The sequence below is a fragment of the Mytilus californianus genome, unplaced genomic scaffold, assembly GCF_021869535.1.
Source record: "Mytilus californianus isolate M0D057914Y unplaced genomic scaffold, xbMytCali1.0.p SCAF_11, whole genome shotgun sequence".
NCBI classification, from domain to species: Eukaryota; Metazoa; Mollusca; class Bivalvia; order Mytilida; family Mytilidae; genus Mytilus; species Mytilus californianus.
This window is the reverse complement of record NW_026262593.1, coordinates 10,273,125-10,296,451: the sequence shown is the minus strand read 5'-3', so window position 1 is coordinate 10,296,451 and position 23,327 is coordinate 10,273,125. Positions and strand designations below refer to the sequence as shown.

At 31.7% G+C, this 23,327-nt stretch overlaps 1 protein-coding gene across 44 annotated transcripts in view; it reads left to right on the top strand.

Annotated features, from left to right (window-relative positions):
- Nucleotides 1-23,327, top strand: part of LOC127719523 (collagen alpha-1(XII) chain-like) — a 565,245-nt gene that overhangs the window by 372,737 nt on the left and 169,181 nt on the right. For 4 of the 44 annotated variants that reach the window (XM_052225705.1, XM_052225719.1, XM_052225717.1 and 1 more), the window contains one exon: nucleotides 13,899-14,333. The exons of 25 other annotated variants lie outside the window; for them this stretch is intronic. In XM_052225705.1, coding sequence (XP_052081665.1) covers nucleotides 13,899-14,333 — 435 coding nt within the window. Of the gene's footprint in view, nucleotides 1-13,898; nucleotides 14,334-17,452; nucleotides 17,498-18,013; nucleotides 18,032-21,308; nucleotides 21,444-22,351; nucleotides 22,400-23,327 lie in introns of all 44 variants that reach the window. 15 more of the 44 variants (XM_052225697.1, XM_052225693.1, XM_052225724.1 and 12 more) reach the window with 6 other exon arrangements.

Here is a 23,327-nt window from a genome sequence, read left to right as displayed (position 1 = left end):
TCTGTCGCTGCATGTAAGATCTGAAGACATCCCATAATGAGTCAGGAGCAAATGCCCTATTATGATTAAAAAATTCAGCTAACATTTTAAAAGAATAAAAATATGTCCTTAGAACACGATTCCCTGTCTGTATTATTCAGTTCTATTTCCAGTGAAGTGTAAAATGGGGATAAAAACCGTTATTTGGTATGGCAATTAAAGACATCAAATCATAATGAACATGTGTATTAAGTTTCAAATCTATGTGACCACAACCTCGTGGTAAAGCATCTTTACGAAAAATCTTAATCTGAAACAGGGCAGAGGGATGCACAGTCCAGAAAACACAATGTCTCTTCTATCGACGAATGGGCAAACAAATAAATTAATCAATTTAAACTTCATCTTTTGCTAATACAGGGAATCGTTTCACATAGGTCGGGGTAATTTCTGTACTATAATTGATAATTTAATGCTTCGTTTTGATATTTTATTACGGTGAAAAGGCATTGATCAAAACACATTTTGTATAAAGCGCTGAGCGCTGAAGCGCTTCATGATAAAAATGTGCACATGAACAACGTCTGCATACCTGCCAACTTTTTAAAATCTCCATTGTGGATTTGAAGCGCAAGAGGACATTATGGTCCTTGTCATAAGTGTTTTTAATCGTCTACAATATTGTTTCAATGAGTATGTAGGTGCTTAATCACCGGTACCCTTTAAAATCATTTGAATGCCTGTTTTCAGGTGTTCAGTCAATATAATAAGTAATTTCAAAATTCAGGTCAACACCTCTCATGAGGGATATCCCCATAAAGCGGGATAGTTGGCAGGTCTGCCGTCTGTACAACCCAATAAAATTATAAACAAGAATGTGTCCATAGTACACGGATGCCCCACTCGCACTATCGTTTTCTATGTTCAGTGGACCGTGAAGTTACGAGTTATATCAAGCGTGTTGTTTGTTTTCCTATACATCGATTTTGCGTTGTCACGGGAAGCATGAATGTGGTTTATCATTTTGAAGTATTATTTTTTGAATGCCTTGCAATTTTGTCTGCCAAACAAAATAACGGATCGGAATGAAAGATACCTGTGAAACTATTTTGAAATAATGCGCAATGTTGTGTGTCGCAATAGAAAATGTAAATGGATAAGAGAAAAGAAGTGATAATTATCGGATTGAAAAAAAGAAGATACAAACAATGCAACCCTTTACAATTATCGCTAAGCGACAAAAGGGGAATGACTATATTTTGTGACATTGATGGATTATAAAATGGAAAGAGCAATGTTTATCATAAATAAAAATGTATTGATATATATCATCAACTCAAGCTAAGCATTAAACATTCATCTGTCACATTGGCAAGAATTTACCAGAGACATTAAAAAAACTTCTCAATTTTTTTAACACACATGGCAACTTGATATAAACTAGCTTAATATTGTGAAAACAATGGAATTTACGTAATTTTTCCTTTTGTGCGTTCCTGTGCGACAGCTTTATACCTCCATACAGCAAATTTTAACGTTAGATTGGATGAAGTATCTTTTCAAACAAAATGTATATGTAACGATATGTCTCAACTAAAAAATTCAATAAATAATAATTTGTCGACATCTTATATGGGTTCTGAGGAGAAGTGATAATTAGCAAAAGTCAAAACGACCTTTACCTGTGAACTTGACCTTATTTAGTTTTTTTTTGTGTACCAAGGACCTCAAATCAAAGACGTTACGTATCTATCACTTATGGTTTACAGTTAAAGATACATTTCACTTATGCAAAATACATTAGATGATATGACTCTCATATTGAGCCTCCTGATCGCTTCGGTCAGATTATTTTCAACATGCTGAGGACCTAATGATTAATTTTGAAAAAAAAAATTCCGGTTGCAAAGGCGTAGTGATAACAAGAAAAACAGCATTTGGCGAGATAACTCTTACATTGAAATGTGTCCGGCTAAGCGGTGTCAGTTTCAAAAGCATGTAAACTGTTCGATGTCATATACCAAATATCAAAGCAACATCTTGCGAAACCACAAAACAACGAAAATTTATTTTATAGTTATATAACTTACCGAATTGTGTATCGTGATTTTGCAAAGTTTTGTCTCGAGTCACCAACCTCTGCAAATGTATAAAGATATTGTTGTGCTATTACAGATATGTTTTGCAAACCATCAATGATTAAAACGAATTTTAAATTAGATACCTTACCACTTTATGGACATTTATGAGAAACATAGGCCACAGTTAAAAGACAGATATGAGCATGTGAACAAATTCAGAAGGGGCTTTCAATATTTTCTGTAGCAACACTGGTGTGTGCATTTCCGTTTTAAAGTACATCTCTTCTTGAAAAGTGGATCAGTTGCTGATGTTAATTTGTTAAAAGTGACAGTAACTTCTTTAAAAAGTCAAAATCTTACATATTTACCCATAAATATCCGTACGAGTGTTTCATGTATATTTTTTTTTTGGCAAAGTAGATACTTATAAAATGCTAATGCTTAATTGTGTTCGAATAAATTTTGTTCTTGTCTGCACGTTACTTGTTTGTCAAGAATTCAAAGTTAAAGCACAGACAGGCAAATTACATGTTATTTTCATTCACTTCGTACTGTGTATAAACCGGATACGAAGATTTCGTTCCGAGATAGATAACTCAATTATCATTTTCACGGTACTGAAAGACCAACTCAAGATCTGTCCATAACCTTCTGACATGAACATGTAAACTAAGGTGTATTGTATAATATGTTGTCTCGTTTCAAACATACTTTTATTGGTATAAATATTGATTTTGTTTTCACTAAATTAAGATCAAACTAAATATTATTTTTATATACATATGCACAATCATGGCTCTACAATCTGTCAATACCTGTATCTTGGCAGTGCATGATTTTTTTATTCGTAGTTATTGGCTTTGAACTAGCTGTCAGTAACTGCGAATACTCTCAGATCTGTACTAAGTATTTTTTGTTGTGGTGATGTATAAATATCCTGCCACGTCCAGCCTGTGTTTTTGTTGAATGTATTTCTGCTTTGTATTGATCTGACGAGTTAAAACCTTTTAAACTGATTTTTATATTTTGTTCTTATGTTGTACTGTTACACCACTGACCCAGGTTAGGGGGGGGGGTTGGCGCCATGAAACTAGTTAAGCCCCGCCACATTCCATATGTGCCTGTATTAAGTAAGGAGCCTGTGATTTGGTGGCTATCGTTTATTACTGTTTTTCATAATTGTTTTTCGTTTTTTTTTATGTTGCACCGTTGCACCATTGTCCCAAGTTAGGGTAGGGTTGGCGCCTTCAAACATGTTTAACCCCGCAGCATTCTGTATGTGCCTGTCTAAAGTCAGGAAACTGTACATCAGTGGTTTTCGTTTGTTGCTGTATATCATATCTGTTTTTCGTTCATTGTACATAAATCAGGCCATTACTTTTCTCGTTTGAATTGTTTTACATTTGTCATTTTGGGGACCTTTTATAGCTGACTGGAGACGTTTCAAATATATAGTCTGTCTTACTTACTTTGTCTATTTCCAAAAATCATTTTTCCAGGTCTCTCTTTAACTGAGAAAATGTTTTAAGGAGCATGATTTCGACTGTCTTTAGTTCATTCTTCGTCGTAATAAAATCATTATCTGTTTCTGTTGCCACAAGTTGTGCATATTCAGCAAGAACGTGTGTTTGTTGACGAAACTCGTTAACTAATTCAAGACCATGAGTAGTTCCGCTCAAAAACCGTGGACCTAAACAAAAAAAGTGTGAAGATCGATATCAATAATGAAACATTTGCTTGACAACTAACAATTTCCTTCGAAGTTAAAGTGTTCCTAAATTTAATAATTTCAACTTATGAAATATCACCATACTTTGTCAATTTTTAATTATATCACGTGTAACATGCCACAATTGTTAACCTGAAACCAGATAAAGGCTCTTTCGTTCATTTGCGTTCATGGGAATCGCTTTACATCTTTACAAATGGCCACTTTTCTTTATTGTACACTAGAATATCAAAATCTCTTTGATATTGATTTATTATTGCTTATCATTTTATTATGTACAGTTTATCCCTAACTTCCGTAGTTTTCGTACGAAAAAAAAAACGGAAATCATCGTCATTTAAGAACAATAACTTCTTATAAGGAGATCACTGACAATTTTGACAATTTTACATTTCTGTAGATCTGGTTCTGCTGATTGTTTTTGCTTTTTTAAGTTTCTTTCTTTCTGTTACAGCTATCGGGATTATAAGCAAAAACGCAACAATTGAGATACATCGTCATTTGAGGGCAATAACTCCTTTAAGGAGTAGACTGTCGTTTTGGAAAATATTGTTTTGTTGTTCATTTGTTCTATTTTAAGTTTCTATCTATCTTCATTGAAAAGGCAAAACGCCAAACGAAATGATAAAAATATTCTTGTTATGGCAGTAACTACTTTAAGTACTGACAATTTTGGCTATTTAACTTATTTGTAGATCAGTTCTTGCTGATAATTCTTGTTATTCAAAATTTTTATCAATTTATGCTCTTCAACTTCGTACTTTATTGACCTTTCACTTTTTTTAACTCGAGTGTAACTGATGAGTCTTTTGTAGACCGCATCTGGCGTACAAACTATAAGCCTGGTATTTTTCTTCAGATTTTCTATGTTGACTGACTTGTAGATGTTATCTAGCTGATCATTTTTGCTATTTAAAGTTTCTATCTATCAACATTTTACCTAGTTGTCACGATAATATGCAAAAAAATTACAACAAAAAAATGGAAAAAAAATGTCACTTAACGGCAATAACGCTTAGACAATGTTAGAAATCTTATTTACAGATCCTCTCTTGTTTGTCGTTTTTGCTATTGAAAGTTTATATCTATCTGGGTTACTTTTTAGGATGATAGGCAAAAAAATGTCATTTAAGGGCAATAACTTCTATATGGAGTCGACTAACGATTTCAATTGTTTGACTTATTTGTAGATCATGTCTTGCTGACCATTTATGCTATAAAAAGTTTGTCTATCTTTTATAGTTTTTTTCAAGATAATCGGAAAAATGAATTAAAAAGAAATTAGTAAAAAATCTTTTTTTTTGTAGGTTAGTCTGAGATGGTCTTATACTGATCTTCCTCTAAATAATATAGGCTTCGGAAAGCTAGACACAATAAACAATTCTAAAGTCCTTTTCAATCCCCAACATTCCATACCACTAACCCAATAAGTCCAGTGAAATGTATAAGTTCTATACAAGTGTGGTGGGGTCAGATATGTTTCCGACCGCGCAATCCTCGCCCTTACCAGGAACATTGGCACAACATAAGAAAAAGTGAAAGATTTTCATGAAATATATCAGCTCTCATTGCTAATGTTTGTTTACTTCATGTATATTAAATATTATATTTCCACTGACAAAATGCTTAGTAAAATGTTATAGGTTATATCTGCCTATAAGTATGTTCAGCATATTAACATTTTTTATCAACAAAACAAGCATATTTGAACATTACCATTCATTTCCCATTTTTCGATTTCCCCGATGATTTGCTTTTCTTCATTGAGACTAAGTTTAAGGTCCTTGACTAGCTTCTTCATCAGTTGGAATGAATTGGAATACATTACAGCATCCCATTCAGTAAAGTCACAATGAGCCCAAGGATTTCTTATATATCGTCGTACCTATCATTAAACCAAATTCATTCTACATGTATGTCATCATTATGTTAAGAATTGATAAGGAATTGGTAAGCAAGTTAGGTAGCAAGGCACCAAATTGTTTTTGAAAGTGATTGTAAAGTTGTGTCACAGCGACATCATATTACATTTTCCTTACGTGATTCTTGAACAAGATATTATTTTTTTAACACCAAATAAAAAGTAGAATTTAAAGTTTTTTGGGAAAACTGTCAAACCACTTACAGTTAAAAATGCGACACCTTTATCAGTAAACATTTTTTTTAAAGTGTAATCTTTTCTAAATGCACAAACTATTTATTTATTTATTATGTTCTGTTAACGATATATAGGGATATCGAAAACTTGATTATTTTTGAATTTTTTTATTGAAAATTTCTTATTCTCACAAATAATGAACGTCTCGAATATTTAGTGAAATGCCTAGTTCACACCAAGTATTCAATCTGTTATCGTAACTTGGTTTATTTTGGTACCTCTCGTAATATGAACATTTACTTTTAATAAAGATTTTTATTTTAATGAACTTTTGATACCGCTGGTTTCACAAATAAATATCATTACTACGGAACACATTAAACAAATACTATGAGTGGCGCAAATTATAAAAAGTTAAATAACAAAAATACCGAACTCAAAGGAAAATTCAAAACGGAAAGTCCCTTATCAATTGGCAAAATCAACAGCTCAAACACAGATATAAATCTACACAGATACTTTACGTACATCTTCGGCATCAGACTTTACGATTGGAGCGAACTGGTCAATATTGATGATCAATCCGAGCAAAGCGGAGGAGTCACATGTTTCATCAAAGCCTGTATAATGTACCATATGTAGGAATAGCTTGGATAGATCCACAGCACTCTTGATCATGTAGTCGTACTTTGCTTTATAATAACCATGTTTTACTTTGTTGTTGTTGACTGCTTCGTAATTAAGGGATGTCTTGTTTGTTAATGGATGTTTTTGTAAATGCTTTGAAAAAGTTTGTGTATCAAGGCTATGTTTAATAGATAACTTATAACAAAGTTTTGTTAAAGCTGGAACAACATATTTCCTCATGGCTGGGGATATTACGCCGTGTAGGCATATTCCAACAACCAACCATCTTTTCTGAACATCGTCTAAGTCTGCTGGTTTTGCTGAAAATAAGGTTGAAAAATGAAATGTTTATTCAAAGTATATTAGTTTAGGACAGTGATGGAGTTTTACAGTTGATGTACAATTGGTGTTGAATAAGCATTGTTTCTTGCAAAATACGTGCATTCTACTGTTATATTTCTTTGATATTGTCATATAAGACATGCGTCGGTGACTTTGTAAAAATTCAAATTGTTCAAATAATAGGGTTTCAGTTTTCTTACGAATTAATATAAATGTATAAAACTTTTTTTGTTAATGAAAAAGGCAAAGAAGTCAGATGAACTTACTGTAACTTTTATGGAACGATTAAAGCTGCAAAGGTTGTCCTTAACAACATCTATGTATGCTTATTGCACTCTTTAAACGCAGAATTGGTCATGGTTGTTAAGAATGGCCTTTAACAGCGAAACTGAAGCAATATCTGTCTAAATTAAATTTGTTTGGAACTTTTATTAACGCTTACAGTGACATTGATAATATGTTTGCTTAAAATTATCAAACATTCTTTATCTATGGGAACTTTGAAAGGGGCGTAAGCGGTCAAATCATGTTTTCCAATTTGACTCAAATTTTCATATCATGTACATTTATTACAACTAAAACGTATATCAAAGTTACAAAAAGTTACAAAAAGTCCGATTAAAAAAAATTAACAATGCATGGACTAGTTATAATACATCAGTATTACGTGTGTATTTTAGACTAGACGTCATATTATTAATCACCGAGATTACGTACGAAACATGGCATTTGACCCTATATAAACATAAATATGAATGTAATAAAATTGTACGGTATCAAATCTATCATATGAGCACTTTGACACTAAACATCTTTTCAGTGATGTTCGAATAATCAGACAAGCACGTGCAGTCGTATAATGACAATTGTCTTTAGATTTGTTTGAAAATCATTATTTTTATCTGTAGAAGAAAGATCTATTTTCAAACTCAACAAACTTAGCCCATGTGTCACCCATCTCAAGCTAAGCGTCAAATTGAAGAATCATTCAAATGAGGTTGATTTTTTTTTACTTGCAACCCAATAATACAAGAGATATTTTGATCATATTTTGACCCACAATAACTGTTCATTACGAAATATAATTATAATATTCCGCTTTAAGAAATATTCTCAAAAAAAAATCATATTTCATTTTTTGGTCTTAATAATAGTTTATATAACAATAAGAACATGTGGTATGATTGTTCATTAGATAACTCTCCACCAGAGACCCTTTAAGGAAATGTAATAGACACAGCAAAATAGTTGTCCTTTTCTAGATAAGGATCTATATTCCAATTTAACACGTAACCGCTTTAAAAACATATTACGTAAGAGACGATCATTTGTTCCCTATTTTTTATGTTCCTTCATTGGATGGCGATGTCCCTTTGGCCCTTCTTACAGTGCAAATATCTCCAAAATCGTTTGTTTTGCTCGTGTCCGTAGGATCATTTTAAATTTCAATGAACATAACCTAGGTATAACAGGTATTTCCTTAAAATATGGACACCTTGATGTATTAACTAAAAACCAATCTTTATCAATAAATTTGTGATTATCACTTATGTTTAACCAGTTATCTTCTGAATTCCTATGACAACGGTACCATTCTTTAAACACAATGCACTACATTTTGAAGTTTAGTCGTTATGTGATTATTAAATGATGTACGAATACCTATTACTCGTTGATGTTTTAAAGCTATCACATTGATTTCATCTTGTAAATCTTTCGGGATAGAACGTTTTATGCCACTTGACGTCGAAGGTTCTTCCTCCATGTTCTGTTAGTAACAATGCTGGGTTTTTTTTATCTGTCACAGCATGTGATCTTATAGATTGTCTTCCATCTCTGTATCTTTGTTAAATCATTTGACATCAATCTTTTTAGTGTTAATTCATTCTAGGAAAATAATATTAAGAAGCATACAGTTAGTCATTGATCAGGAAGAAGGTTATATTTGGTTTGTAAAAATGTTTTACCCATTATGTTATCTTAAACAATTTGCAGGATAACACTAAAAATGTTTTATAAAAATGCTTATTCGCATGAAGATTGATGCATGCAAGCAGTAGACGTTCAATAGAAAAGGTATTAAAACAAATAAATGTTCTTAGACGCTTGAAATTCTGATTAAAAAGGAAATAACTAAAAATATATCGAACTTTTATTATGCCAGTTCTTGGATATTCTTCAGAAGTTTTGGATAATAGAAGATTAGAAACATTACAGCTGGAAGCAGCACGTATTGTCACTGGTCTAACAAGCTACGCTATCCCTCATTCACTCTATTTAGAAAAGGGATGGAAAGGGTTAAAGATTCAACGGGAAGTTAAAAAATTAACTTTACTTTACATTATTATGAATAGGGATATTCCAGAATACTTATTAGATTTAATACTCCAACCGTGGCAGAAACAAACAATTACAATCTATGAAGTAGTCAAACAATATACCAAACTCCAAGCAGATTGTCCCTTTATCAAGAATCTTTTATTCCATCTAGTTTGAAATTCTCTCGATATGACTTTTAGAAATGGACTCTCTTGAAATATATTTTAAACAGAAGTATTATAAAAACTAATCACCCCCTACATATCAAATTTACATTTTGCGATAGATATTTAAATGTTTTTCACGCAAGATTAAGAAATAAATGCAGTGCGCTTAACATGGATTTGTATCATGCAAATATTAAACCCAATGCAATGTGTCAATATGGATATTTATATGAAAATGCTCATAAAATAAAAACAAAGCGTTAACTAATTTCATGCGTTTGAAGCGCTATTCTTGATTTACCTTTCATCAGTGACGGTCAAAGCCGAATATTTGAAAACCAAGAATGAATAATAACCTAAACAGTTGAAGAGCTATATGACCAGAAAGGACCTAAAAAAAAATAGCCAAATTTATCTAAGGTCAGCTTTGCCTGAGGGAATTGAAACCTTTGTTTCTTATAATTTCAAAATTTATAAACGGACAATTTTAGAAAGGTTTGTTATTGATCATGTCAGTACCGAAGTACTGATTACTGAGCTGATGATACCCTAGGAGACTGATAGTCCACCAGCAGAGGTATCGACCCAGTGCTGTAAAAAATGAAAACAACACGTTAAATAATTTCATGCGTCAGATGCGCTTCTCTGGATTTACCTTCATCAGGAACGCTCAAAGCCGAATATTTGAAAACCAAGAACATATAATAGCCAAAACAGTTAAAGAGCTATATGACCAGAAAGGACCTAAAAAATAGCCAAATTTATCTAAGGTCAACTTTGCATGAGGGAATTGAAAACTTAGTTTCTTATAATTTCAAAATTTATATACGGACAATTTTAGAAAGGTTTGTTATTGATCAACATTATGTCCTCTCATGTAAAAATTATGCAGCTCCATGGAATACCTTATTTTTTTAACTTAGAAAAGAAAACTCTGATGATAATAGCATGTATAGTTACTCTATAGATTTAAAAACGCTAATTTTTATCAAAATGTAGAATTTTTTTAAAACGACCAATCGCTTTTCATTATATTTAGACATTATTGCTAATTATATAAACATTTAAGTTTATTTACTTGTTTTGTTGACCACGAATTGAATTATTCAATTTATTCAAAGATATGGACCATCCATTTGATTTTATATAGAATATCATATATGTTGACAACAATAATGTGCTTGCTTTGAAAATAAAATTTACATTTAGAGTGAATGTTTATTCCCAGATTAAAACATCCTACTTGGTTTTTGACAAATAAATTTACGGTCAACTCGACTTTTAGAAATCGATGATCTACGTCGTTTCAATTTTTGTTCATTTCATGTCTCCATATTAATATTGTATATGGTGCTATTCACATGTATTTTATTTTGTTCAGTAATTTATAATTTGTGTGTAATGAAGAAGACGTTCTAAGTTGAAAAACCGTTGACTGGTAAAAATAAAACCCTAACAACTGAGAGAATTGTATGAAAAACATCTTAGACAAAAGGCTATGTGTTACATATACTAGTAAAAACAATCTTTGAAAATGAAATAGCTCTTGTATGAAAAAAAATTCAATACTAAAGCCTACTTGATAAAAACAAAACTTACTATTTTTTTCAATGGGAGAATTGTGTGCCAATAGCAGAATTCGTTTACAACTATGCTGGTTCTAAATGTCAGCGTTTCCTTTCCATTTATTTTCGTGGATACCAATTTTCATGGCTTGAGGAGAAATTGTATTTTCGTGGATATTTCATTTCGTGGTTTTGATCATGTTTCCATACAAGCATATAGAAAATTTGAACTTCGTTGAACATTTAAATTCGTGGATCACTTTTACCCACAAAATCCACGAACATTGGTCTCCAATGAATAATAATGAATCCACAGTATTCATAATAAAAAAATCAAATCAACATTAGATGATAATAACATTTTGTTAAATGTACCTCCTTCAAAGGGCCATTAGCTACGATTTAGACAAAAATTTATATACGATTATTTTTGTTTCAAGTATAAATAAAAGAGGACTTTTGATATAATATTTCGTTACAAGCAGTCAGTTTGTCTCAAATTTGTCAAAATAAGCTCAAAAACATCGATGATGTATCATTGACTTGCAAGTCAATGATTTAACCTCATTTTATCCGTATTCATGTGGCCTCCAATTTAACCCTTTAGGTAGAGATTGGTTACGCATGTACTAAGCATGTTCAGCTATTAAAAGGGAAAGAATGTCAACATTTGGTTGGCGGATTCAATCCACAAAAGATAAAAACATATTTTAACCTATAATATGAAATCAAACATATCTAGAAAAATCCTTTGCACCTGCTCGCTTTCTATTGCTATTTCTATTAATGACCGTCGTCAGTCTTTGGAGGTCATCGCAAAAGTTAATTAGACGGCATCTAGACTAAAATACACGAACTGCTCATACATATTATCGAGTCATTGCATTGTTAATTGTTTATTTTAGACTTTTTGTAATTTGGATATACGATTTAGAATGATAGAAATCAAATATGAGAATTTGAGTGAAATTTGTGAACATAAATTTGACAGTTGTGCCCCTTGAACTAAAAGTTAAAACATTTTAATAATTCGGGTGTTCCGAAATCATTGTATATAAAGTACTTATTTTCTGTTATCTAATAACCATTTAATATTCGTTCAATTTGTTTTGGGTTGTTTTTAGTAATTATGTTTAAGTATTGAATGTTTTTGTTACAAGAGCTATTCGATTTTAAAAGGCTTGTTTATATATAATACATAACCTTCTGTTTAAGTTTTTCTAAGTGTATGTTCATATTGCATATAAACATTCGGTTAACAACTGCTGCCTGTAATTTGAAAGCAACACATTTTTGACAAAAAAAGAAATAAATTATCGCAATGTAAAGCAATATGTAAAACAGAAAGGATATAAAAAGTTTCTCGGAGCGTTGAATTGTTATTTTTCACTACCGTAAGAGTTATGTGAACCTGCCATTGTTCTTATGATTTGACAAACATTATTAATCAAGTGCATATCAGAACTCTCTTTTCGCACTCAAAACTTGATACTGGTCGAAATGAAATTATTTTTGCAAGTCTATAGTTATGAAAACACTTTTAAAATAACAATAGATATAAGAAGATGTGGTATGAGTGCCAATGAAACAACTATCCATCCAAGTCACACTTTGTAAAAGTAAACCATTATAGCTCAAAGTACGGCCTTCAAAACGGAACCTTGGCTCACACCGAACAGCAAGCTATAAAGGGCCCCAAAAAGATTCACATTATTCTATCAATTTCCCTTTTTATTGAGATAAGAGGCCAATGAATTAATAATGTGTCATGTTAGGGCTGTTTTAATTCAAGTATTGGGGACCGCTCATTATTTATCTCCAGTGGGCCGGCAGAAAAGTAGGGGGTCATGAGAAAAATGAAAACTGATAGAAGGGTGTCACTCCTTTCCAGGTTGATCAAGCAGGGGGTCATGATTTTATTGGCCATAGATTCACTGATCGCCATATTGTGCCATGACCATAGACTATATTGTTATTGTGGGCCCTTCAGAGCTAACTTGCAGCTTGATGTGGGTTCCACATGTTGAAGAAATAAATGTGGTGACTTCTGAATGTTATTTCTACTTTTGCATGTAAAATAAAAAATGGATTTACATATAAATGGAAATAAAGATATTCAGCCCAAAAAAATGTCTCCTAGTTTTTACATTTTGCAAAATATCAAACTGTCACTATCAGTGATCTAACTTGAGCTAGTCACTTTACTCTTTGACTAATAATAAAGTCAAGTGAGAAATGAATTTTGCCAAAAAACGTGCAAAATTAATCATTTTTTATATTTTTTTCTTAGATGTTATAGGACTAAGAAAAAAATTGAAAACAACACGTTTAATAATTTCATGCGTCCGAAGCGCTTTTCTGGATTTACCTTCATCAGGAACGCTACTAGGAGAAGTGACTATAAAACTGGTTTCAAAATCCTGGCTTCACCACAGCAAAAATAGACTTTCAGTTTGCTCTCAAGTCTTATGGAATAATTTTACATATTATACATATAAAACACAATTTATAAAAGATTGATCACATTGAAAAGTCGTGTTCATTTGATTTGAATATTTCATTTTCCTTTCAATTTTTTACATTTTTTAAAACACTTGAAGACTGCGCTGCTGGAATGTTGCTACATAGAAAAGTTCACAATTGGGAAGCTGAAATCATCTCTTTTGTCGTAAATTTTTAAATTGATATATTTCAGACGTCGGATAGTCGTAGTTTTTTTCTCCTCTTAACCAGATAATCTCTTACATATACAACCACTGACAAATCAAACTTTGGATGTGCAAATATTTTATTTTATAGAATGAAAGATTGCAAAACAATGACTATAAGACATGTTTTTTTTTCATTTGAGTATGATAAAGACAGTTTAAGTGGCAACGTAAACATACATTGTTTTGGAAATGGTATGCTATAAAATAAAAATCTATAACACATTGGAAATTTATGCTAGCAATGATTTAACATTAAATCGAACATATATTATATTTGTAGCCTGTCGCCGAGCAGTGGCCGACATTTTCTTCATTGCTGATAGCTCGACAAGTATAGGTATCACTGCTTTCAACGATTTGAAGAGATTTGCAAAATCTGTTGTGAATAGGTTTACAATTGGTCCAGACCACATAAAGATTGGTCTCATTACATTTTCTGATGATGCAGAAATACAATTTACACTAAATACGTACCGTAGAAAGTCTGATGTTATAAATGCTGTCTTGAATATTCCATACATTACTGGCATTACCAATACACATAAAGCCCTACAACTGCTTGATAAGTATGGATTTACGAGAGCTAGTGGCGGACGAGGAAACACAGTCCCTAAGATTGCAATCGTTGTTACAGACGGAGCGTCAACTAAACCATTGCGTACGAAAATGCAAGCAATTAAGGCAAAAAATCAAGGAATTATCATGTTTGCAATAGGTAGGTTAGCATAAAACAAAACGGTAAAAAATGAAAAGGATTAAGAGCGCATATAAAGGCGACGGTATGACTGTAAAAGTCGTATCAAAATTTTAACATACGTGTAGGTGAATGCAGTAGATACGTGATCAATAAAAATGAATTCATATATTATTCAAAAAAGGAAGTCATTTCAGTATCAATCTCGCTATGAAATCGGAATAAAATTCTATACCACAACATGCTACGTCGAACTAACACTGTAAAATATACAACTACAATCATTGTCTAAACAAATGGAATAAGCACATGGAATAGGGCGAATTTCCCCTGAAATTCATTCACACACAGAGTCAAAATCTGGAAGTTGTTAAGACCTACTTAAATTTAATTCATCAACATTAAAGATTTCTCTATAAATTTAACTATTTCCATAAGATAAACAATTGTTTGTCAGTGCTGCATATTGTTGTTGAAGACCGTGCGTGTTTAAACAATATGATCACAAATCATTAAGTTTCACATTGAATGATATACCTGAACTAAAAAATGAATAAGTTTGCATCTTAAAGACAAAACATATCTTTAATTCGAACAGAATATTGCGTCTATAATTACCAAGTATTTAAACAAATTTACCACAATTGCAGTCTTGAAACCTCTTGAGGCATTTACAATGTGTTCCCATGTTTCTCCAGAAAACGTCATTATGCTGTTAGGCACATGTGAAGCAGTTCTACCGTGAATCTAAGTTTAAATTGGAAATTTTTTTGAAAAAAGATCTGATGGGAAATGAATCAGTGGCAATTGGTCATACCTCTATTTTATTTATAAGTAAAAATCTAATCTTTGCACACAAATTAACCAATGAGAAGATGTGTCATGAATGTTCTTCTGAAATAATAACAAATAAATAAGACATCCAATGTTTGCAAGACTTCAAACACATATTTTATATATAGTAGTTAAACATGGATATAATATATTGAATACAAATAAGAATTCATTTACTTTTTCACCAGGGGTTGGACCATACATTAATCAGCAAGATTTGGATATCATGGCGTCCAGTCCTAAATCAAAGTATTCGTTTTCTGTAGACAGCTATGCTGCTCTTTCGTCAATCGAAAGTTCATTAGCTAGAAGGATATGTATTGGTACTAACTAACTTAAGTATTTCTTAAAAAAAGAAGTAATTATAGCATGCATTTGAGATCAGTCATATTTGGAAAAAAAGTGTGAATTGTTTCATGTATTTTTTTTTTGTTGTTATCTTATTTTCTACAGTTTTGCCTGGTGGTTTTGTTATCCGACAACATAAGCTTGCATTGTGATTTTTTGTAATGGATTTACCCTTGAACAATCCTTACACGTTAAAAAACAAAAACAAAAATTAACGCATTTGTTATATGATCGTTGTCCAGTATTAACCTTTTAATTTTAAAGGGGCACGAGCTACGAGATATATAAAAAATCTAATATATGATTTTTTTTTTTGTTCAATCATTAATGAAAGTGAAATAGTGAAATGATTATTCGCTTTTAGCCGCGAGTATGGTTCAATTTTGTCAAAATAAGCTAAGAAAAATTGATGATGAATTATTCACTTGCAAGTGAATAATTCGACCTCATTGAAGTTTCCTCGTTTGAAGCGTTAAATACAGATACTGTTAAACGAACGTTATTATCGAGAGTTTGTGTCGGTAAGTACGATAGTAACCGTACGACATTTATAAACAATTACATCTCAAGTATTAAACAGTTTGAATATGTTATGGATACACTATACATTAATAACGTCTTATCCAAAGGACAACATTTAGCATTTATATGTTTCTGATTGTGGACACGAATATGAAAACATAAGGAGATAAACTAGTTTTGTTAGATATAACCTGCCTTTTTTAACGTCAACCATTGAACTATAAAAAGGCTCACACAAAACAGCACAGGAAAAACTATGAATGTGATAACGTTATGAATCACTTCTATGTTGAAGGCATAATTATGATAAAAGAAAACAAAAACATACGTTCGAAAATAAAGAAAAACACAATAAAAAAAAAACAATCACGCAAAGAATAATGCTCGCTAATATTGACAGCAAGGCAAAAATATGTATTCTGATAATATGAAAGCATGCTGCGTTACACTCTAATATAATATGCTGTTCTTAAAAGTAAATTTCATAAAAGAACACAACCGCCTAAGTGGTCTCATGACGGCGGGTAGTGGGTTGGAAACCCGGCCGGTCAAACCAAAGACTTGAACATTGATATTTGCTGCTTCTCCACCAAGCAATCGACAAGATGCTTTTTCTTTTTGTCTTTGAGAAGGTTCTGTATTGCTTCTGATCTTACCTCCTATACATTTCTGGGAATATTATTGGTTAAAAGCGACCGCGTGGAGACCCTGTATACTGTACATGGGGTTGGTAGGCGTGGGTTATTTTAATACACGGTTAGTAGTGATGTTACGTCCCTTTATAAAAACAACACGGCGTTGAGGAAAAATCTGAAACATATCACCCGGACAACAGACGAAGAAATTGATGATGAATGATAGAAATAAATCCAGAAAACACATTAAAAGCTAACAAGTTGTCATTGTTGGCATTTGTTTTTGTATAAGACCAATGGAAGTAGGTTTTTTATATTGAAGACTTGATCACTTTAAAAGGCCACTAGTCTAATTTACTGACCCCATATATATTATAGTAGGTCAATAGCACACTGTGTAACTAATAATATGAGTAAAAAAAAGCAAGTTGGCCAGTAGTGATGCACAATTAGTACCCAGTGGAATACCGACTGTCTGAAATATCAATCCACCAAACACAACGAATATGTTATCGATCAAAAGGTCCAGCATTTTAATGATATCTTTCTCGGTGTGTTTGTTTTTAGAATCATATATGAATATCACATTATCATGTTCTCGTTCTGAATATGCATTGTATTTGCCACTGGGCTTTAAATATCCACCCGTCCATCATATATACAACAACGTCATAAAACATACAGGAAGACAAGACCTATAAATAAATAAAACATTTGTGCTAAACATAGACATGTTAACAACTGTACATAATAAAAGGTGTACGTCATTGTATTAAAATCACATAATTTGTTTTGTTTTAGCTGTAGGGACAACTACCCCACAACCACAACCATATATAAGTACACGTGAGTCTTTTAAGAAATTGTCAGTGCATTAAAAATTTCTTTTTTCCTGCTTTTGGGATCTGATATTTCAAATGTCACGCTTTTTAACTAAATATTATTCCAGACTTATTCTTTCATTTGTAAATTTTCCTTTTCTTCCAAACAATGATCGAATTACTTTTTTCTGATGAGTGTAAATATTTTTCAAATCATTTCAATACATGTTGTTACAGTACGAATAATCTGAGATCAACAATCGTAATATCTTGGAAAGTGCGTTAAAAGGACAACTATCGACCTTCAACAGGAATCAATATTCATAAGTATATGTCAACCTTTAAGCTCATATAAAGATCAGAGAAACTGAAAACCGTCATCAAATTCAGATATTATTTAATAAATTTAGCTATGTATGGGTAGAACAATTTTATACGAGTATACGTTATGCTTTCGTGTAATTTTATTATTTGTAATGTACGGACCGTTATTGACTGACGTAAACAACTACATTGTACTATACGTTATGTTGTTTTGTAGCCATACCACCGTCACCACGTAAGTAAATTTGCATTTAGCTAATAGTCTAAAGGGAATACATTATTAGACAAATAGTTAATATATAATGAATGAAATGTAGAACTAGTTTTGCTCATTGTTGAAGGCAGTACGTTGACCTACAGTTGTTAACTTCTATGCCATTTGGTATCTGGTGGATAGTTGTCTCATTGGCAATCATACCACATATTCTTATTTTTATAATAATCAAATGCAGATATTAATAGAAAAAATCTTAAATTAAATGATTTTACTGATACAAATGAAAAGAGGAGATAAACACAAACAATAAGCAAGTACTCTGTAAAATAATATCGTATTGTTTGATATAACAGTATAATATTTAAATAAGTGTGTGCCTGCCGTTCTTAGATGACTGTTGTTGATGTATCAGATGTTACACATTCATGTTTGCCTTCTACGATTAAGTTTGATTCTAAGTCATTGTTTTGTGCAAATCTGGATTGAATGTATCTTCTTAACGGCTTATGACATTTAAACATTGGTAAACTGTTGTTGCTTCTTATTTAGGACTTGCCAATGCGATGACATAGGGTGAATTAATAAAGATGCGTTGGATGTAAATGTATTGTGTTTAACAAGTAATTACAAGCACGAAATCATAAAATGTTATTTCCATTTCATAGTAGAGAATACAGGACTTATATATTTTTCCAATTGAATTTTAATAATAAAAAAACCCTATTATTGACTCCCTTTGCTTTCTATGTTATTTTCTTTTTAATTTCAATCATTGGCGGTGGAGGAGTTGGGTCAATATACCTTTATTTACAGATCAGAGCGTAGGATTACCGGAACTTTGAATATACCAAAGCAGGAACTTCATATCTGAGAAACAGGCAATATATGCCACCTTTTTAAGATTTCATTCAAACATTTTTTTTTTATTATTCCAAATTATCAGTCAAAAGGCGTTCATCGTTTACATGTATTTGATACCTTAATTATCAATATATATTCTACATAGTTTGATATTTACACCTATGCGCTTGAACTTTTTTGTTTGAATAAGTACTACTTTCTGGTATGTTCTTTTTGGCCGGGGCCGAGTTGGGTGTGTTATTTGCCCTATACATACGCTATTTCCTGCCTGGTTATCGAAAATACATCTTAGTGTGGCCCGTGGTTGTCTAAATGTTTATTGGGCTAAATTATTACAATTAATGTTTGCTTCTTTGCAAGATTTATTTCATTAATATTACTCCATGGCATTGTTTCTTCGATTGTGACTTGATCACCATTTTGCAAAGAATTAAGTGTTAAGGGCCGTCTTAAACTTGCAGTGAGGTGAGAGTTTTTGCTCTGTGTTGAAGGCCGCATTTTGACTTTTAGATGAAGAACAGCAACAAAAGAGCTGTTCCTTTGCTTTTTGTGTTTTTTTCTGTGCATGTACTTATTTTGTATCATGAATGGATACCCCATATCCTATCTGTTCCTGAATATTACACATGCATTATATGTATGCTACATACATCAAATACTTGAGTTGAATTAAATGAATTATCTATTCTTTAAATTGATATATTTCAGACGTCGGATAGTCGTAGTTTTTTGCTCCTTTTAACCAGCTAATCTCTAACATACACAACCACTTACAAATCAAACTTTGGATGTGAAAATGTTTTAATTTTATAGAATGAAAGGTTGCAAAACAATGGCTATAAGACATGCTTTTTTTCATTTGAGTATGATAAAGACAGTTTAAGTGGCAACGTAAACATATATTGTTTTGGAAATGGTATGCTATGAAATAAAAATCTATAACACATTGGAAATTTATGCTAGCAATGATTTAACATTAAATCGAACATATATTATATTTGTAGCCTGTCGCCGAGCAGTGGCCGACATTTTCTTCATTGCTGATAGCTCGACAAGTATAGGTATCACTGCTTTCAACGATTTGAAGAGATTTGCAACATCTGTTGTGAATAGGTTTACAATTGGTCCAGATCACATAAAGATTGGTCTCATAACATTTTCTGATGATGCAGAAATACAATTTACACTAAATACGTACCGTAGAAAGTCTGATGTTATAAATGCTGTCTTAAATATTCCATATATACTGGCATTACCAATACACATAAAGCCCTACAACAGCTTGAAAAGTATGGATTTATGAGAGCTAGTGGCGGACGAGGAAACACAGTCCCTAAGATTGCAATTCTTGTTACAGACGGAGCGTCAACTAAACCATTGCGTACGAAAATGCAAGCAATTAAGGCAAAAAATCAAGGAATTATCATGTTTGCAATAGGTAGATTAAAAGAAAACAAAACGGTAAAAAATGATAAGGTTTAAGAGCGAATATATAAAGGAGACGGTATGACTGTAAAAGTCTTATCAAAATTTTAACATACGTGTAGGTGAATGCAGTAGATACGTGATCAATAAAAATAAATTCATATATTATTCAAAAAGGGAAGTAATTTCAGTAACAATCTCGCTATGAAATCCGAATAAAATTCTATTTTATTAACATGCTACGTCAAACTAACACTGTAAAATATACAACTACAATCATTGTCAAAACAAATTGAATAAGCACATGGAATAGGGCGAATTTCCCCTGAAATTCATTCACACACAGAGTCATAATCTGAAGGTTGTTAAGACCTACTTAAATTTAATTCATAAACATTAAAGATTTCTCTATGAATTTAACTATTTCCTTAAGATAAACAATTGTTTGTCAGTGCTGCATATTGTTGTTGAAGACCGTTTTGAAACAATAATAAACATTATTAAGTTTCACATTGAATGATATTCCTCAACTAAAATGAATAAGTTTGCATCTTAAAGACAAAATATATCTCTAATTTGAATAGAATATTTCGTCTATAATTACCAAGTATTTAAACAAATTTACCACAATTGCAGTCTTGAAACCTCTTTAGGCATTTACAATGTGTTCCCATGTTTCTCCAGAAAACGTCATTATGCTGTTAGGCACATGTGAAGCAGTTCTACCGTGAATCTAAGTTTAAATTGGAAAACTTTTTGAAAAAAGATCTGATGGGAAATGAATCAGTGGCAATTGGTCATACCTCTATTTTATTTATAAGTAAAAATCAAATATTTACACACAAATTAGCCAATGAGAAGATGTGTCATGAATGTTCTTCTGAAATAATAACAAATAGATAAGACATCCAATGTTTGCAAGACTTCAAACACATAATTTATATATAGTAGTTAAATATGGATATAATATATTGAATACAAATAAGAATTCATTTACTTTTTTCACCAGGGGTTGGACCATACATTGATCAGCAAGAATTGGATATCATGGCGTCCAGTCCTAAATCAAAGTATTCGTTTTCTGTAGACAGCTATGCTGCTCTTTCGTCAATTGAAAGTTCATTAGCTAGGAGGACATGTATTGGTACTAACTACCTTTCTTAAGTATTTCTTAAAAAAAAAAGTAATCATCGCATGCATTTGAGATCAGTCATATCTGGAAAAAAGTGTGAATTGTTTCATATATTTTTTTTTTTTGTTATCTTATTTCTACAGTTTTGACTGATGGTTTTTTTTTTTGTTTTTTGTTTTTTTTTTGTTATCTGACAACATTAAATTGCCTTGTGATTTTTTGTAATAGATTTACCCTTGAACAATCCTTACACGTTAAAAAACAAAAACAAAAAATAACGCAATTGTTATATAATCGGTGTCCAGTATTAACCTTTTAATTTAAAAACAGATATAACGACTAATAATTTGAACACAACTGGCATGTTGAAGTATAGTTATTAACGATCATTAAACTTTTAAGAAAAATTTTAAAAATCTAAATGAGGAAATGACCACCAAGATGAATAAAATCTATGGACAATTAATAACGATAAGCCGAAAAAAACAAACATACGTGTTACACCATGGCTTTAAAGGAAAAAGATGAAGATCAAAGATTGATCGAAACAAAACCCACCAGAACATGAATGTGATTGGAGGATGGAAAATTTCTCCTGCTCCACAAGTGGCACATGTCATGTAATTCATTTGAAGTAAATGTTCAATGGTCAGTCGCATTTCAGGGCGAATAATCGTGAGGAAGAGGACTTGATTAACTGATAATTTGAAACTTTATCTTCATAGTAACTACACATATAAATCAATTTAGCGTGTTACATTTGCAAGATTTGTTATAATCATTACTACTATGCAACTGTTGTCCTGGGAACTCTGCTCTATACATGTTATACTAAGTAAATGTTAGCAGATGATACAAATCAATGCTTAATCAAAAGAACACATATTTATTAATGTTTTCGTGTGTTGTTTTTCTTGTAGCTGCATTGCATAGGAATCCATGACTACACAAACTACAGTAATACATAGGTACGTGAACCTTATTTTTAAGCATAATACTATTGCAGATGTATAAAAACAAATAAAGCAGCACCATTAACAGTATTGTAAAGCATTATACTGTCCGAAAGTTTTAGTACCGATTTTCGCTGGATCGATCAATGTACGGAGATTGATTGTAAGATATTCTACAAAAGACATGATTATACAATTTTTAAAGGAAGCAGCCAAAACGTACCCTAAAATATCATATTTAGAACAAACTGATAAACAAGTTTCTATTATTTTCATTGAGTAATACGAAAAGAAATATAGCGAAAAAGAAAAACACTCTTAAACTCCCCAACGGTTGGTTGTATCTGCTGTTCTCGTGATTGAGAATTTTTTGTCACAGTCCAGTCAGTTGTAAATATGTCATGAATACTCGGGATAAGACCAAACTGACAATTAATAAATTAAGGAATTCGGCAAAGTTGGATGAAGGTAATTTCGACCGAAAAGAAGATGAGATGGTAAAGAATATTGCATTGGTTCACAAAAGGATCCCTTAAATGTTTATTGCAAAAGTTCTTTAGCTTGCAGAGAGTGTGGTACTCTTCCTGTTCTTACTATTTTGATTTTGAAATTCAATATGTATCACTTGCAAAATGAAATGTTTTATTCATTGCAAAATGAAATGCTCTTATTCATTGCAAAATTTTGTAACTTTTGAACGTATGTTTATCTATTTGTACATATTAGTCAATATGTCAATACGCTTCAACGTCTTACTTAAATTGGCATTTAACTATTTTGATATGAGCGTCCTTGATGAGTCTTTTGTAGACGAAACGCGCGTTTGGTTTTCAAAATTTTAATCTTGGTATCTATGACGAGTTTATTGACATTTGTTCACGAATTTTTAACGTAAAGGTATTTTTATAGAGTCACAATTAGCACACTTTTTTTATGAATATGC